Source organism: Mustela putorius, unplaced genomic scaffold (assembly GCF_011764305.1).
Source record: "Mustela putorius furo isolate JIRA1106 unplaced genomic scaffold, ASM1176430v1.1 tig00000596_pilon_pilon_pilon, whole genome shotgun sequence".
In the NCBI taxonomy this organism is placed as follows: Eukaryota; Metazoa; Chordata; class Mammalia; order Carnivora; family Mustelidae; genus Mustela; species Mustela putorius.
In genome coordinates this window covers 3,098,173-3,115,681 of record NW_025421428.1, presented here as the reverse complement: position 1 = coordinate 3,115,681, position 17,509 = coordinate 3,098,173, and the positions used below count along the sequence as shown (strand labels likewise).

At 36.7% G+C, this 17,509-nt stretch overlaps 1 protein-coding gene across 1 annotated transcript in view; it reads left to right on the top strand.

Moving 5' to 3' along the window:
- Positions 1-17,509, top strand: part of MEGF9 (multiple EGF like domains 9) — an 84,297-nt gene that overhangs the window by 25,797 nt on the left and 40,991 nt on the right. The window contains exon 2 of the mRNA XM_004775645.3: positions 15,711-15,912. Within this exon, the coding sequence (XP_004775702.2) occupies positions 15,711-15,912 (202 nt within the window). The remainder of the gene's footprint in view (positions 1-15,710; positions 15,913-17,509) is intronic.

Sequence of the window (17,509 nt, the reverse complement as noted above, 5' to 3'; positions counted from 1 at the left end):
ATTCAGTTGGTTTGAGGTGGGTCTGAGAATCTGTATTTCTCTTAAGTTCTCAGGTAATGCAGACTCATGAACACACACTGGGTTCCTAGGCACTACTAGGTTGTAGCACATCATTATCCTTCTAGATATTGCCACATTATTATGTAAAGACCTTATACAAGTTTGTGTTTCCATAAAGACCGTGTGAGATATTTGGTTGTTCCAGGAATAGCCTCTTTTATATGACCACCTAAATTTAATCTGTTATCATTCTCTCCTTAAAATTAGATAGATATTTGGGAAGGGAAATATTAAAAAATAAAGAAAAATTACTTCAGTAGATAGCTTACTTTCAACATTTCTTAGGAATTGATCTAAATTACATATATAGTTTTTAGTTAAAATATTTTATAAAAATTCACCTGTTTCTGGGACACCTGGGTGGCTCAGTTGGTTGAGTGGCTGCCTTCGGCTCAGGTCATAATCCCAGCGTCCTGGGATTGAGTCCCGCATCGGGCTCCTTGCTCGGCGGGGAGCCTGCTTCTCCCTCTGCCTCTGCCTGCCACTCTTGTTTGCCTGTGCTCGCTCTCTCGCTCTCTCTCTCTCTGACAAATTTTTTTTAAAAAATCTAAAATAAAAAAAATTAAAAAAAAATTCACCTGTCTCCTTTTAAACAGTCACTCTATTTATCATTGTCAACCCAGATGGAGCTCTTACTCTAGAATGAACTATCCCAGTTGCTGAAAGGGAAAGAACTGTGTGTCAGGCCCTGTGCTACATTGTTTCATCTCCACAGTTGTCCATGCTCACATTTAAGTGGTAGAGCCAATGTCTGTGGTCTGGTCTTTCTGGCTTCAAGGGGTATATGGGAAATTACTTTACTACTCTTAGCTTCAGTTATCTGTAAAAAGGGGGTAGACCAGACAATCAGATTCCTAAGTCCCAGCATTTAACATTTCCTAGCTCATTTGGTAAAGTAAGAAATATATACAAACATTCTCATCTTGCATTCTGATTTCTCCCCCTTCATTTCCCCCTTCCTTCTCCTAATGTCCTCCCTGCTATTTATTATGTTCCACAAATAAGTGAAACCATATGATAATTGATTTTCTCTGCTTGACTTATTTTGCTTAGCATAATCTCCTCTAGTCCTGTCCATGTTGATGCAAAAGTTGGGTATTCGTCCTTTCTGATGGCTGAGTATTACTCTGCCGTGTATATGGACCACATCATCTTTATCCATTTGTCTGTTGAAGAGCATCTGGGTTCTCTCCACAGTTTGCATATTGTGGACATTGCTGCACATTGGACATTGGGGTGCACATGGCCCTTCTTTTCACTACATCTGCTATCTTTGGGATAAATACCCAGTAGTGCAATTGCTGGATCTTAGGGACACCCTCACTTTTTAAGGCTGAATAATATTCCATTGTATGTATATCCCACATTTTGTTTATCCATTCAACCATCAATGGACCTTTCAGTAGCTTCCACATGTTGGCTATTATGAATAATGCTCTAATCAGAGGTTTAAAAATGTACAAGGCTCTGCTTTCAATTCCTTTGGATATTATACCCAGAAGTGTGATGAATGGGTCATATGGCAGTTACATTGCTATAGGAAACTCTATACTGTTTCCTATAGTGATTGCCCCAATTTACAATCCAGCCAACAGTGTGGTGAAAGCTTTTAAAGGTATAGAAGGTGGTGAATGGGATGCCTGAAATCAGAAGTGAAGGAGGAATAGGTAAATTCCACTAGAGTGGTGGTAAATTTCACTTTTCTGTTTCTCTCTCTTGCCCTCTTTTTAAAAGATTTTATTTATTTATTTGACAGACAGAGATTACAAGTAGGCAAGAGAGGCAGGCAGGAAGAAAGGAGAGGAGATGTGGGGCTCGATCCCAGGACCCTGGGAATCATGACCTGAGCCGAAAGCAGAGGCTTTAACCCACTGAGCCACCCAGGCACCCCTCACTTTTCTGTTTCTCTTAGTTATTTTGGCTAGTGTTGTTTGTTTCTCCAAGACTATTACTTTAGGAGTGGAGGAGGAGTCAAAGTATTTCTTTTTCGATTTGTTATTAACCACTGGTCCCTGAGAACTTATGAGACTGCTAACCGCCACTAGTGCCTTGGGAATGATTAGGGGAAGTCTGAGCGTTGTGTTTTGTATTGTTTGCGAACTTAACATCTTGGTGCTTCCAAATTCTCATTAAAATAAATAAATAAATTGGGACGCCTGGGTGGCTCAGTTGGTTGGACGACTGCCTTCGGCTCAGGTCATGATCCTGGAGTCCCGGGATCGAGTCCCGCATCGGACTCCCAGCTCCATGGGGAGTCTGCTTCTCTCTCTGACCTTCTCCTCGTTCATGCTCTCTCTCACTGTCTCTCTCTCAAGTAAATAAATAAAATCTTTAAAAATAAATAAATAAATAAATAAAAAGCCTCCCAATGTATTTTAGCACTGACTTCTGGCCATTTCTGTTTTCTTTTGAACATCCTTTTGGGGAGAGAGAGAGAGAGAGAGAGAGTGTGTGTGTGTGTGTGTGTATAAACGGGATTTGATTAGGTTCCTCTAACAGCCTGAACAAAATCAGGAGTGAGTTGTGGAGTTGGAAAAGGGGTTTCTCCTCTCTCATGCCCATAAGGTTTTGAATTTGAAGTGTCACCCAAATGCTTAGTCATGATGATAAAGCAAAGAACTTCACAGCTTCCAGTGTAGAACAATGTTTATACTGTATAAGTGTTTGATAATAGTGAAGAGTGGCAGGAGAGTGGGAAGAATTTGTCAACATGTTTTGAGGAGTAAGAGGATTAGATAGGGCATACAAAGTAACATAGCCCACTTCCAGTTTCAAAAGAAGAAAGTACTTCTTTTAAGTGTCCTTTGAAAGAACTCAAGGCTCAGCTATTTCACTTGGCTCTTAACTCCAAATCTATTAAACTTTTCGCAGACAACTGTAGACAGGTATATTTTCTGCTTTGCAGTGTTTATTTATTTAAAAAGCAAACAGATTTAGTTTCACTGTACGATATACAGACAGGTATCTGTATGTCCGCAGGAGCAATCTTTACTAGTGACAGTGCCCAGATTTAGATTTTCCTGTTGGACAGCTGCAGTTGATTATCTGTAAATCTGCCACCTCCAGTCTTCTCCCCCTGGTCCCTTCTTCACACATCCCTTCTGTTAAAGGTGATCTAATCTCAGTTGGACATCAGTGGCCTTCTGACTTTGGGGAAATTCCTTACTTTCCCTGTGCTTCCATTTTCTTCTTTTATCCCACTATCACCTGACCTACCTTAGAGATAGGACCTTTGAATACTTTAAATGTTTGTGCATGTAAAGTACATAAAACAGTGCCTGGCATAGACTGAGTCAATACATAAGTAAGCACTAAGTAGTGGACTGGAGATCATTACTGTTGTCATTATTGTTATTTTTGTGTTTGTTGTTTTTACTTCTGAAGCCTCCCTCTGGCCACGTCATTACTGTGCTCAAGAATTTTCCATATTTCCCTTTTGCTTATAGCAAACTTTTTAGGTACATCAGAATCACTTTTGAAGCTTGTAAAAAAATGCATATTCCTGAGCGCCCCCCCCCCCACCATTCAATATGTGTATCATGGGACCCAGGAATCAGCATTTCACTATGCTCCCCAGGTGATTCTGAAGCAGGTGGCACTGATTTGGAGAATTGTTCCATGCAGGATAAAGTGCCCAAGTATAACTTTCTAGTAGGTATTTTCTTCTCCTATTTCTCCCTGTCAGTCTTTGTTGCAACCATAATAAGTAGATTTTCTCTCTACTTACATGTCCGTACATATCCCATGTATTTTCCCAAGATGGCATGGCATAATTTTGTAATCAAATACATATTTATTCCTAATAATCCACAAACCATCCACTTAATAATATGTTTAAAAATTGGCTGGGATGAATGTTAAACTGTAATATGTGCGGCCAACCTTCTTTTATTGGAAATTAGGAACAATTTCTAGGTTAAATCCTGGGTACCTTAGGACAGTATATTTAAGTTGACCTTTTCTCTTGCTCTCTCTGTGCTCCTTTTCTCCAAACTAATTTTCCAGGTATTACAATGAGCAAATAGTGCTAGCCTTTAAGTTGCTCAGCTGTGCTCTGTAAATAGACACACTAAGACAAATCTAATCCCAACCTCAGAAGCAATCGGCAGCAGTTGAAATTAAAGCTCTCCTGTTTTTCTTGTCCTTTGTGTTCTATTGCTACAAAATTAAGGCATTAATGGCATTATGTAGGGTAATTTGAGTGCATTTAGAGATCTCTGATGGTCCCTGTTCTCAATTCTTGCAGTCTGTAGTAACATCTAAGGATGCTACTTTGCTAAAAAGGTGGCTTATGATAAAAACATAGGATGGGGAAAGAGAAGGCCCTATCCTAGGTGTTTTTTGTTTTTTGTTTTTTGTTTTTTGCCTTGTCTCGGGTACTTCTTAGAACATCCTCGTAAGTTAGGTATCATTACCCCAATTTTATAAAAAATCTTTACAAAGAGGGCATGAGTTTTAAAATCATAAACATTGGTTTCAGTATTTGAACCCAGGTCCCTTGACTTCAGATTTTAAGTTGCACAAATCCATTTCCTGTATTTGCTCCTCCCTCCTCCCCACCTCCCCTTAAACTGAAAGATACTGTGAATATTTTCTAAATAAAAAAGTTCATATAAATTCAAAGTTTGATTGAGCAGTTATTCTTTCAGGGCATATAGACAGTATTTGGCCAATTCTTGCAGTACATTCTCAATTTGATAATAGCCAGAAAGAATAAAATGTCCTTCCAAAAAAGTAAATAATAACTCTTACTAAATGACAAAATTGATTTTTAAAAAGAAGCCTTGGAAAATGCAAACAAATAGGAAAACGGTGGCACAAAAAGAATTTTTTTTTTCTTTTAACTTATGTTCAGGTAGCAGTTTTGTAGTTCAGCATGGTCTGTATCCAGAATTTAGAGAGATACTGGAGATACTAACTAACAGTATTATTTTAGCAGTGAGATTGTATTTAAATAAAATAAACTGGTCCCAAATACAAAATCATGAGTGTATGTTGTAGCTCTGAACAATATATTAAGACTCGGTGACCAAAAGCAAATGCAAGGTGTCCTAAGTCTCCCGCTGAGAATTATTTCTGTAGCTTGAGCAGCTGTTTTCCCCCATCCTACTGTTTGCTAATCATCTGAATTGATGTCACCAGCTTACAAAGAAAACAGACTGGAGGGAAAAAAAAAAAAAACAAAAAACACCCCACCTAACTGCATTTAACAGTAGTAGGTGGAATTTCGATTTCTCTTTCTTGTTTTTGCCCTTCCCTCCTTCCCTTTTTTTAAAGGAAGAAAGTTCTGTGGTGAAGTGGAATGAGGAAGAACTCTAGAATAAGAGAAACCTGGGTCTGAATGCTGTCTCACCATGTACAGTAACTCTGTGGTCTTGGGCAGTAACTTTGTTTCTCTGAGTTCTTGTTTCCCGAATTTATAAATACTCCTTGCAAGGTTGTTGGGAAGCAAAGTGTTCATTCAAGTCAAATGTGTGACTGATAAAGCCTGAGACATTGTAGGTAATAGTAAGTGGTAATTGCTTTTCTTATAATTAATAATAAGGCTCACCTAGGGATTAAGATAATCAGTTGTGTGAAATGTTTTTCTCTATTTTCCCAACAAACTGTTGTGGTTGAGGAAACTCAGAGCTGTATCTATTGATAGCCAGGTAAGATATGACCTTCAGTGGAAGACCACCATGTAATTTAAAATAGAAGTCTTACTCAAAATAAGCAAGGCAAAAACCACTGGAAATAATGAGAGTTCATCAAAATGACTATGTATATGTCTCCAAAAAACACAAAGTTAATAAGTATTTCTAGCTAATAGCTAATTAGAAGAGATAATGGGAAAAAAGTCATACTAATACTGCCACTACTACCATGAATGATAAAAAGTTTGGGAATAATGTCATCAAGATATGTATGAAACTCATATACATATATTTTTAAGTTATAAAATTTTGCTGAGAGATACAGAGGAAGGCTGAGTACATGGAAAGGCATTTGGTAGTTGTGAATTTAAATTTATAAGAAATGGCCAGATTGTTTTGTAAGCATTCCTATTAGTAACATGGAATAGTTCCAGTTGCTCAGCACTGTTATTAGTACTGGGTACTGGCAGTTTCTTAAAATTTAGTCATTCTATTAAGTGTGTAGTAGTATGTCATTATGGTTTCAATTTGCATTTTCCTAATGAAAGATGTTGAGCATCTTTTCAAGTGTTTGTTATACATACATCTTCTTTGGTGAAGTATCTGTTCAGACCTTTTACCCATTTAAAAATTGTGAGTTTTTTTACTGTTAAGTTTTGAGAGTTCTTTGTATATTCTTGACACAAGTCCTGTGACGGAAAGGTGATTTGCAAATATTCTCCCAGTTGGTGACTGTTTTCATTCTCTTAGTAGTTTTGTGTGGAGTGAAAGTTTAAAATTTTAATAAAGTTCAATTTATAAATTTTCCTTTTATGGATTTTGCTTTTGGTGTTGTATTTAAAAGTTCTTTGCCCAGTCCGAGGTTAATCACATTTGCTCCTGTGTTTTCTTCTAGAGGTGTTGTAGTTTTACATTTTACATTTGATGCTGTGATCTGTTTTGAGTTAATTTTTGAACAAGGTGTGAGGTTAGGTCAAGGTTCAGCCTTTTGCATAGGGACACCAACTGTTGCAACACCATTTATTGAAAAAACGATCCTTTCCCCTTGAATTTCTTTTGTACCTTGTCGAAAACTAGTTGATAATATTTATGAGGGTCTTTTCCTGGGCTGTTTTGACCATTGACCTTTGTATCTTTTCTTTCAACAATAACACATTGTCTTGATTATTATAGTTTTGAAGTAAGTCTTGAAATTACTGAAAGTCTTCCAACTTTATTCTTCTTTGGCTGTTCAAGTTTCTTAACTTTTTAAAAAATTTATTTTAGAGTTAATTTGTGAATACCTACCAAAAAATCCTGACGGAATTTTGATTGGGATTCACAGAATCTATAGATTTAATTGTTATGTTGTGTCTCTCTATTTATTTAAGTCTTTTTAATGTTTTTTCCCCTTCAGTGTCTTATAGTTTTTAGCATAAAGATCATATATATATTATGCTAGTTTTATTGCTAAGTATTTCATAAAGGCAGATGATAAGAATTATCTACATTTTATAGATTGAGACACTGAAACTCAGAGCAGTTAGACTTGTTTTTTTTTTTTTTTTTTAAGATTTTATTTATTTGACAGAGAGAGAGAGATCACAAGTAGGCAGAGAGGTGGCGGGGAGCAGGCTCCCCACTGAGCAGAGAGCCCAATGAGGGGCTTGATTCCAGGACCTGAGCCAAAGGCAGAGGCTTAACCCACTGAACCACCCAGGCACCCCAGCAGTTAGACTTACTAAAGGTCATGGAGCTGGTTAATTGGCAGCAAATTCTGATTGTAAGATGTCCTGGGTCTGCCTAGTGCTTTTTTGTACTTGTTTTGATAGAAGTTTCTCATAGTGAAAAGACATGGATTTTGGAGTTCTTTAGCTTGGGTTACAATCTGTTCAGTACTGGTTGGTTGTGTGGTTGTTTCATTTCCCTAAGTCTTATGTTCCTTCTTCAAGACACCTACCTCGCAGGATTGTGGTGAAGACTGAGGGATGTGTACATGTGAAATTTTTAGTGTGGTGTTGGATATACACGTAGTGTATGCTCTGTAACTGGTCATATCATCTTGGTTATTAGTAGTAGTGAAAGCTTGTTGTGACAACCTTTCCCAGAAATTGTCATTTTGTCTCATTAATTTGATGAATTGTCTTTGAATTGTGGAAAACTGTCAGTGAGCCAGAGGCAAGCACTAACAAAATGGTCCTTAAATGTGAGGCAGAAAGTTTTCTACAGAACCTGTGCCAAGCATCAGGGAAATACAAATCAAACCACAATGAGATACCACCTCACACCAGTCAGAATGGCTAAAATTAACAAGTCAGGAAATGACAGATGCTGGTGAGGATGCGGAGAAAGGGGAACCCTCCTACACTATTGGTGGGAAAGCAAGCTGGTGCAACCACTCTGGAAAACAGCATGGAGGTTCCTCAAAAAGTTGAAAATAGAACTACCCTATGACCCAGCAATTGCACTACTGGGTATTTACCCTAAAGATACAAATGTAGTGATCCGAAGGGGCACATGCACCTGAATGTCTACAATAGCCAAACTATGGAAAGAACCTAGATGTCCATCAACAGATGAATGGATAAAGAAGATGTGGTATATATATACAATGGAGTACTATGCAGCCATCAAAAGAAATGAAATCTTGCCATTTGCGACAACGTGGATGGAACTAAGGGTATCATGCTTAGTGAAATAAGACAATTAGAGAAAGACAACTATCATATGATCTCCCTGACATGAGGAAGTGGAGATTTAATGTGGAGGGTTTGGGGGGTAGGAGAAGAATAAATGAAGCAAGATGGGATCAAGAGGAGACAAACCATAAGTGACTCTTGATGTCACAAAACAAACTGAGGGTTGCTGGGGGGAGGGGGGTCGGGGGGTCGGGAGAGGGTGGTGGGGTTATGGACATTGGGGAGGGTATGTGCTATGGTGAGTGCTGTGAAGTGTGTAAACCTGGTGATTCACAGACCTGTACCCCTGGGGATAAAAATACATTATATGTTTATAAAAAATAAAAAAATAAAGATAAAAACAACAACAACAACAAAACCTGTGCCATGGTTACCCACTTTTTTCCCATGTGTCTACCATAAAGTAGAAGAAATGTTTTGTGATAGTGAATTATGACCAGGAATTTCAATGGATACATTTTTATTTTAAAAGGTAAAGCTTAAAGCTTTTCTTTAAAAGTAGTGGCTTTAAAACTTTCCACATTTCCGTGAAGTCTGATTTAATGCAAAAAAACTCATCAGCTTTAATATTGAGTTTCCCAGTTTTGCAAAGATTTGTGATCCTACCTTGGCATAACATAAATATGGAATGTAATTTGAGTATCAGTGTTATGCTAGAGTAAGATCTTTTATAAAAATAAAAATTCTGTGTTGATAATTCCTTTTCTCCAGAATGAGGCCTTTCCAAGATTTCTTTACTCTAAAGCTACAAAGATGGAATATGGGCCTAATAAAAAGTACATTTTGAAATAAATACACCATTTTTATTTTGAAATAAATTATTTATTTTGAAATAAATACTCCCTATACTTTGGAAATCAGGCCTGTAGTAAAGACAATATTATTTGTTGTTGTTGTTTTGTATTCTTTTGATGTATAGACAGAATTTGAATTAAGTATTCCCACTATTGATTCTGACAACTATTTTTCTATTTCTTTCTGATTTGAAAATCAGGAAATATGTTATTTTTGTAGATATTATCCTAGGTTTGTGGAAAAGACAGACTGGGTAGATTCGAAGTCATTATACTTACATGTATTTCCCTGGTGTTTGTTTAAATAGAGTAGTGTTTTTAATGATGAATCTCAAAGGAAAAGAAACAGTTGTGTATGAAAAAGGAATTCGAATCCTATACCTCTTTATCTTATTTTTTCTTTTTCTTTTTCATTTTATATGGGAGCAATTATAACCAAAGACTTAAGTTGGAGCCAAAGGAAAAAGATTCTACTTCTTTTAAATAACATTTTATTTATTTATTTTGTTATCAGTTGATTAATTAATCTATTTTGAAATTATTTTATTTTTTAAATTTATTTATTTGACAGAGAGACACACAGCAAGAGAAGGAACATAAGCAGGGGGAGTGGAAGAGGGAGAGGGAGAAGCAGGCTTCCCGACTAGCAGGGAGCATCCTGTGGGGCTTGATCCCAGGACTCTGGGATCATGACCTGAGCTGAAAGCAGAGCTTAACCACTGAGACACCCAGGTGCCCCTAATTAATCTATTTTAAAGAAATAAAGAGCACATGTATATGTGAGAACTGGAGTGGGGGGTGAAGGGAAGGGGCAGAGGCAGAGGGAGGGAGGGAATTTCAAGGAGGCTATGCTGCACTCAGAGCAGATCCTGACACTGGGCTCGATTTTAAGACCCTGAGATTAGCACCTGAGCCAAAATTAAAAGTTGGATCTCAACTGACTGAGCACCCGGGTATGCCAGTTAAATAGCATTTTAAATCCTAAAACGTTCCACAACTTTTTAAAAACATTTTATTTTATTTTATTTTTTAAAGATTTTATTTATTTATTTGACAGACAGAGATCACAAGTAGGCAGAAAGGCAGGCAGAGAGAGAGGGGGAAGCAGGCTCCTTGCTGAGCAGAGAGCCCGATGAGGGGCTCAATCCCAGGACCGTGAGATCATGACCTGAGCCGAAGGTAGAGGCTTAATCCACTGAGCCATCCAGGCGCCCCATTCCACAACTTTTTGGCAGTAATCAACTGAAGCATTCATCAGTTCTTGCTATCTTAATTATAACATTAGCTTTGCAAAAGGGTTCAATTATTAGTTGGGCCCCATGTGATTTAATGTCACAGTCCAGCTAAAGTAGTTGCTTATGGGACACCAAGGCTTCTTGTAAAATCTAAGAATGTAGGAAAAAAAACCCAAAAGAAATGAAAAAAAACGAACAAACAAAAGAAAACAGAGTCTAGTAAAACCTCATTGCTTTAAAAAAAAAAAAACTTTTGTGTTTTTTAAATTTACATCCAAAAAATTTTATTCATATGGTATTCAGTTCTATTAATGTTTAAAATTTTGGCATTAAGATTAAGTGCTGAGCCTTGATACATTTTAAATACATGTCTTCTAGCTTTTGCTACTTTGACATTGAACAGCAGACACATCAGTAAATATTATAGTACATTTTTTTATCTCTTCTGAATATGGGGAAGAATGAAAAGTTTTAGAATAGCCTAGAGCAGATTTTTTAAAAAAATATTCTTAATAGATAATTTTTTTATTCTTCCAATATCTGAAGATATTGAAAACAAGAGTGAAATCTTTGTTAAAGGAATGAAAAGGAGTCGGAAATTGAGTTTTGCAAAGGTATTTCCACAATTTTGCAAGAGGCAATAGATAGAATTCAGGCTATATTCCTGAACCAGATTCCTCTGAGTGCTCTGTGTTAGTTATATTTATGAATATTTTTCCAGCATCTGTGCATAAATGCAATACTTGCTTTGTAATCATTTTAGTTCAGTAACAGTGGTCTTATCAATGAACACTTCTTTGTTCTCTGACATTTGCATCATGAATTGATGGGGGACATATTTTTTCATTTTCTTATTCAGATCTTTCATTTACTGCTTTTATAGTTCTTTTTTTATCTGCAAAGCCTGACAGAAAAGGTACAAAAGGTTGTATCAAATTGTTTGAGTCTCCAGACCTCATAGTTAATTACAACATTCAGAAAGGACTTCAAAAAGAGACAGGGAGAGAAAACACATTAATTGGGACATAGTATCACAATTAATAAATTTCTAAAAACTACCATCAAAGTAGCTGCAGATACCAAAACACAATTAAAATTCTCTAGAAGATACGGTGAACTTTTTTACTGAGTGACATGAGGTGGTTAAGAGCTGGATTCAGAAAGAAGACTACCAGGTATATGAGAATAAGTCTTTAGTATGTTTAGGGAGACAATCTCTTACCAGTATGGGTGTTTGTGCACAAAGGCAGTGGAGAGTTTATGGGGCTTCTAAACAAAGTTACTCTGTATTTATTTTTCATTGCTAAAAATATTCATCTTCCTGGACCTTGGTAAGGAATGTTTGAAAAAGTTCAGTATTTGATTTAAATGCAATGATTACTTTGGATACTATTACTACAAAATCATAATGTATGTTTGAATTCTCAGAGAAGAATGCCAAGTTATTGTCTCTTCTCTGGGCCTTTGTATTTCTATTTTCAAATAAGTTTGGCACCAGATTTTAGTTTCTTATTCTTCCTTAGCATTCAAGTCATTGTTCCTCAAAGTATTTCATTGCTTTTCAGAAGTCAAACAAAAAGAAAATATATTGCCAAAGATTGCCATCTCTCTGCTAACATTTATGTTACTTTCCTCTAATTATTTCTTTGTAGAGCTTTCCCAAGAATCACAGGGCATTGAAAGAAAACCCACAGCTCAAATGATGGAGAATTTACTTCATATGTACTCTCAGGCAGCCAAATGAGATTTTTGGCATTTCATCCAGACTTGTCTGGGATTAGTTTTTGTGTCCTCTTCGTATTGTTTCCCATTAACACCCATACTAGTGACTTGCCATCAGTCATGTCACTGACTCCTTTGTGCTGCTTTGCTAAGATTCTACCTCATTAAAAAGTCGGCACTTCATCTCTTGTTCTTGACTGTAGGTCCCTCCCACTGCTTCTATCATTTGAAATTCCTTTCTTCTTCATATTGCCAGCCTCCTAGTAAATTGCATGGTTTCTGCATTAACTTCTGTCTGGTTCTATATGAATGTCAAGAACTGTGAAGGCTCTGAGTTTTTACTCTACTTACAAGCTAACAAGTTATCCTGATACAATTTATTGGATATTCATAGTGCTTTACATTTATCACTGTTGCTCATACTATTCATTTAACTTGGGTCATTTCATTTGAGGTCAGTCACTTGGACAGGGCCTCAGATTCTGAGCTCCAAACAGAAAAGACGCATATGTCCCCTGGCATTTGGTATGCTTTGGTTTAACTTCCTTTCCTTTGGTTAATTTGGGGAGGAATGTTAACACGATAGTGTATTTTGTCTCCATAAATCAACCCCCTTCCTGGCATGAGGGTCGTCCCTCTTGCTGAAATATTTGCGATGTATTCCACTACTGCTAGGATGATTAGTACAAGGGGCATATAATGAATAAATGCTCTTTTTCATCCTCCCTAAAACCACATCCACAGCCCTTCTCTTTTCATCATTGTATTTGTAGGCACCTATATCGTTAATATATGAAGCTCAGGATACATATTATACCCCTTATTTTCTTCCTAGATAACCTACAACTTGGATTTCTGAATGTTGGGACACTAACTCCATTTCCTAAACATTGTCAAAAACCACCATGGTAATAAACCCAACCCCAGGCTTTCTTGTCCACAGGGTATAACAAAGTGGCCTATGAATCTGACATCTGAATTGTTGTTTATGTTATCTAGTATCTCTTTCTTCCAGCTGTTCTACTACTTCTCACAATACCCCAGACTACCTCCAGCTTAGGGGTTGGGGCTGAGTGTAATAGGTACTATATTATGCCCTGTTTACAGAAGAGAAAAGGAAGGCACAGGAGGGTGGTTAACTTCTCTAAGGTCATAAAGTTAGTAATGAGAGTTGGACTTCAACCTATAGCTGTCTGCCTTGATGACTGTACTCATAACTGCTTCACTTGACTGCCTCTTCAAATTATTGGCATATAAGAGTTATAGGTAGTAGATGTTGTTACAGATTCACACTAGGGATGATAGAATTAGAGTTTGAGGAGGAGTAAGTTTCAGCTGATTCTTGAAATAGGGGATAGGTTTGAATATGTGAAGAGTAGAGAGCATTTCAAGGAGGACAGAATGAGCAAATGTCCAAAGATGAGGCCAAAAAGAATATGTTTAGAGGATATTGAAGAGATTGACTAGGCTTTATAGAAGTATAAATAGCTAATTAACTTGATTAGTACTGAAGTATATCCATTAGAACTTTATTTAAAAAAAACAAATTTTTTTCTTCAAAGTTTTTAGATTAATTGTGTTATTGAAAATACTTATCTAATTGATTGGGAACACTGATCCAGGTTTCAGATGGAAGTACATTAGTAAGGAGATAACAGAATAAAATTCTCAGTCTTAGACTTTTTTCTTAATCTGTTCATTTTGCTTCAGCTAGTTCTGCCCACACCAACATAATTTGGTCAGTTTAATTTGTGATGAAATTGGTCCAACAGGAGGAATTGGATGTATGTTGAAATTCTTCCAGATTCGGAAGAAAAATGTTATTTTAAGCATTCTGGTCATTTTTGGTAGAGTGTAGGTCTTACCATGAAGTTGTCACTGGCAACTTTTCAGACCACTAAACATGGCTTCCTTATTTACAAAAACCACACACACACACACACACACACACATGCACACACACCAACCACTAGAAATAATGAGAAAAAAAAGTAACTCTGTCAAAGAAATGTCATGCTTACATAGGCTAGTGAAAATAAGAACGTTAACTGTGTTGAGAAAGTTTACTGATAACTTTCCTAATTTGGAGTTTAAGAAATCTTGAAGTCTTCTCTGAGATTTGTAACTAATTTACCCCTCATACTTGAATTATGCATAAAGTAAATCACTCACCGATATATGTATATTCATGCATTTGATCTATTTACAGATTAGAAGAGATGGAAAGAGCAGGGAGATAAGCTGACCCCAAAGGTTAGGAACTGAAGAAGAGTGGGAGGTATGGATTGTATGGGCACAGTCAAGTGGGAATTTCTTTGTGGAATCATTTGCTTTGACTAGTATGGATAAACAGCTTGTGATGACATTAGGAATCTCAATTTCCTTTTCCAGACTAGAGAAGCAAATGCATTTATAACATTGTATTTAAGACCTATTAAGACCCTGGATTTGCAGTTATTCAGTAACTTTTTAAAAAATCATCCAAAATGGCATTAAAGATTTATTTTTCCAAGCTACATTTTTATCAGTATAATGCCTTATCTCAGAAGTATACTCAGATGTATATGCCTTATACTCAGAAGTATAATTTATGCTAGATTTGGCGGGGTGGAGGACTTGTTAAACCTAGATTTGTGGCTATTTTGGAATTGGGGCTATTCCTAAACTGTGTACAAGGTTTTATTTTATCTGCAGTTGACTTTACTTATTTTTCACATGCTCACAATAATTTGTGTTGATACTGTGTCAAACCATGTTGAAAATACTTTCTTGGTAAAATGAGTATAAACAATAGCAAAAACCAAATTCAAGCTGACCTTTAAATACATCTACATTTAAAGGCTAAAGCCAAGGACTTCAAAATATTTTCATCCAAAGAACTCTTTGAAATGTAGCTAAAGGAAAGTTCTTTTTCTAAATCTTAAAACTTAGGAAAGATATTCAAACTGTGATTGGTTTTAGCCCACTGATCAAAATGACGGTGTAAACTTTCTCATCTGGGATTTATTGTTCATCCTTTCCTTAAAGTTTCAACTCTCCATGAATTCTTTCCAGGGAAGAGTATATTAGCTTATGATTCCAGCTCTAGCATAATTTTGTCTGACGTGAATAAGTGACCGCAGTAAACCATTTGAGCTTTAGACTTGTGCTGCTATACAATGCGAGTATTCATTATTTAACATGTTGCCATTTCCAGCATATGATCTCAGTGCCATGTAGGTAAGAATAGGTCTTTAGAGGTTTCCAGTCCAGAAAAACTGAATGGTATACAGGATTTCCCTCATTCTCCCCACCCCCCTCTATGGGAGTGTATAGTGTAGGAGGCTAGAAGATAAAGATTACTGGCAAGGACATTGAGAATATTAGCTTCATAATTATGAGTGATGTATGGTTTTACATTCTTGACTGTCTATATTTCCCGTGTTCAATAAATGGGACAGCAAGTGAATTTGAACCCAAATTCATGTTTTTCCATCCTTATAAAATTGTCATGAATACTTATTAGGAAAAATAAAATAGCATTCATTTTATTAAGAAAGCATTAAATCTTAGCTACTGATGTCTCTTCTCTTCTCTCCTTTATAGAATATGCATGTAACTGCTCTGTGGTGGGAAGCCTAGATGTGAATCGCTGCAACCAGACCACAGGGCAGTGTGAGTGTCTGCCACCTTATCAAGGGCTCCACTGTGACACCTGCAGGGAGGGCTTTTACCCGAATCACACTTCTGGGCTCTGTCTGCCATGTGACTGTAGTCCACAGGGAGCCCTCAGCGCGCTCTGCAGCAGGTAAGCAGCAGAGGGTGGAGGTGAGGCTATTTTTTCAAGAAAGAGAAAAGGCTCTTGTTCTCAAGGACCAGAGTGGTTTAAATAAAGGGGGAAGGGAGGCATCGATTTATAAAATATTTCATATACTTGTATCTCCTCACTTTGTGTACTTAATATCAAAATTTAAAAGCCTCTAATTTGCTGATCTAGTTCTTCAAAAGCACCTGGTCACCAATTTTGCTTTGTGATAATTTTTCTAAATTTCATGGAAAAAATTATTGAGAAAGCAATCTCCTCTTGGAAGTGATAACTTCCTGGCATTTCCAGTGGAAACGTTCTTGTTGTTTATTCACATGCCATTGGATTTTCAGAAAACTTACTCCTTGCTTTATTTTGTCTCTTATCCAAATGCCAGAACTGTTTCTTTGCACATCTGAGGCTTAAAGTTGGTAATATCCTAATTTCTCTAACTTTTGGGGAGAAGACTGGTTTTACCAACACAGTTTGGGGAACCAAAACTTGATTAAGTAGGAATTACCAGGAAATTACCTTTAAAATAGTACGTTATTTGGAGACTATTTAATGTTGTAAAACAGTGTCCCACCATCTGAGGATTTGCCTTCTACTACATTGAAAGTAATTATTCTTTGACCTTGTATGAGGCACCTAGCTTTTTGTGAACCCCAAATCAAAAAGCTGAAAAGACAGTGTTATGTGATGATAAAAACATAAGCTTTACAATTAGGCTAACTTGGGTATAGATCCAAGATCTTTTGCCACTTGGAGCTTTGTGCTTTCAGCAAGTTATTTCATTTTTCTGAGCCTCGCTTTCTCCTCAAGTTCATTGTGAAGGTTAAATGGATAAATGCACGTAAAATGCCTAACACACATCACACAATACATTCTGGTTTGTTTTAATGTCAAAGGAATACTGTTGGCTTAAATGAAGGAATAGTTTTGAAGAACTTTTAGCTCTTTGGTAGAAGTCTCTTTATACAAGCAGTAGTTATCTTGGATGCTTTATAAATCATACTATACACATGATATGCAATATTGTATCATATCATACCTCTATTAAAAATATGGATGTGAACTTGATTAAGAAGTTTATAATTTTAGGTGCCTGGGTGGCTCAATTGGTTAAGTGCCTGCATTCAGCGCAGGTCATAATCCCTGGGTCCTGGGATTGAGTTCCACATTGAGCTCCCTGCTGAGATGGAAGTCTGCTTCTCCCTTTCCTTCTGCGCCCAAACCCCACGCATGCTTTCTCTCTCTAGCTTGCTGTCTCTCAAATAAATAAATAAAACTGTAAAAAGCAAAGAGAAGTTTATAATGCAACCATAATCAATGTTTATGATGATTGATACTTTTAGAGAGTTATTTGTTTTAATCTTTGGAACTCTATTTACATGGGTTTTTAAATCACAGGTAAACTAAGTGGCAGAGGAAGAAGTCTCAGTTAGGATTCTAAGCCCAGTGTCCCTATCACCATGTCCTGCAGCTTCTGTAATGAGAAAACTGATAATCATTCTGTTATTGGAGACTGAGAATATAGTAGTTGCTTATCATTGCTCCCTTTGCTCCCATGTTTTTATGGGAGCAAAATAAAAACATGCCT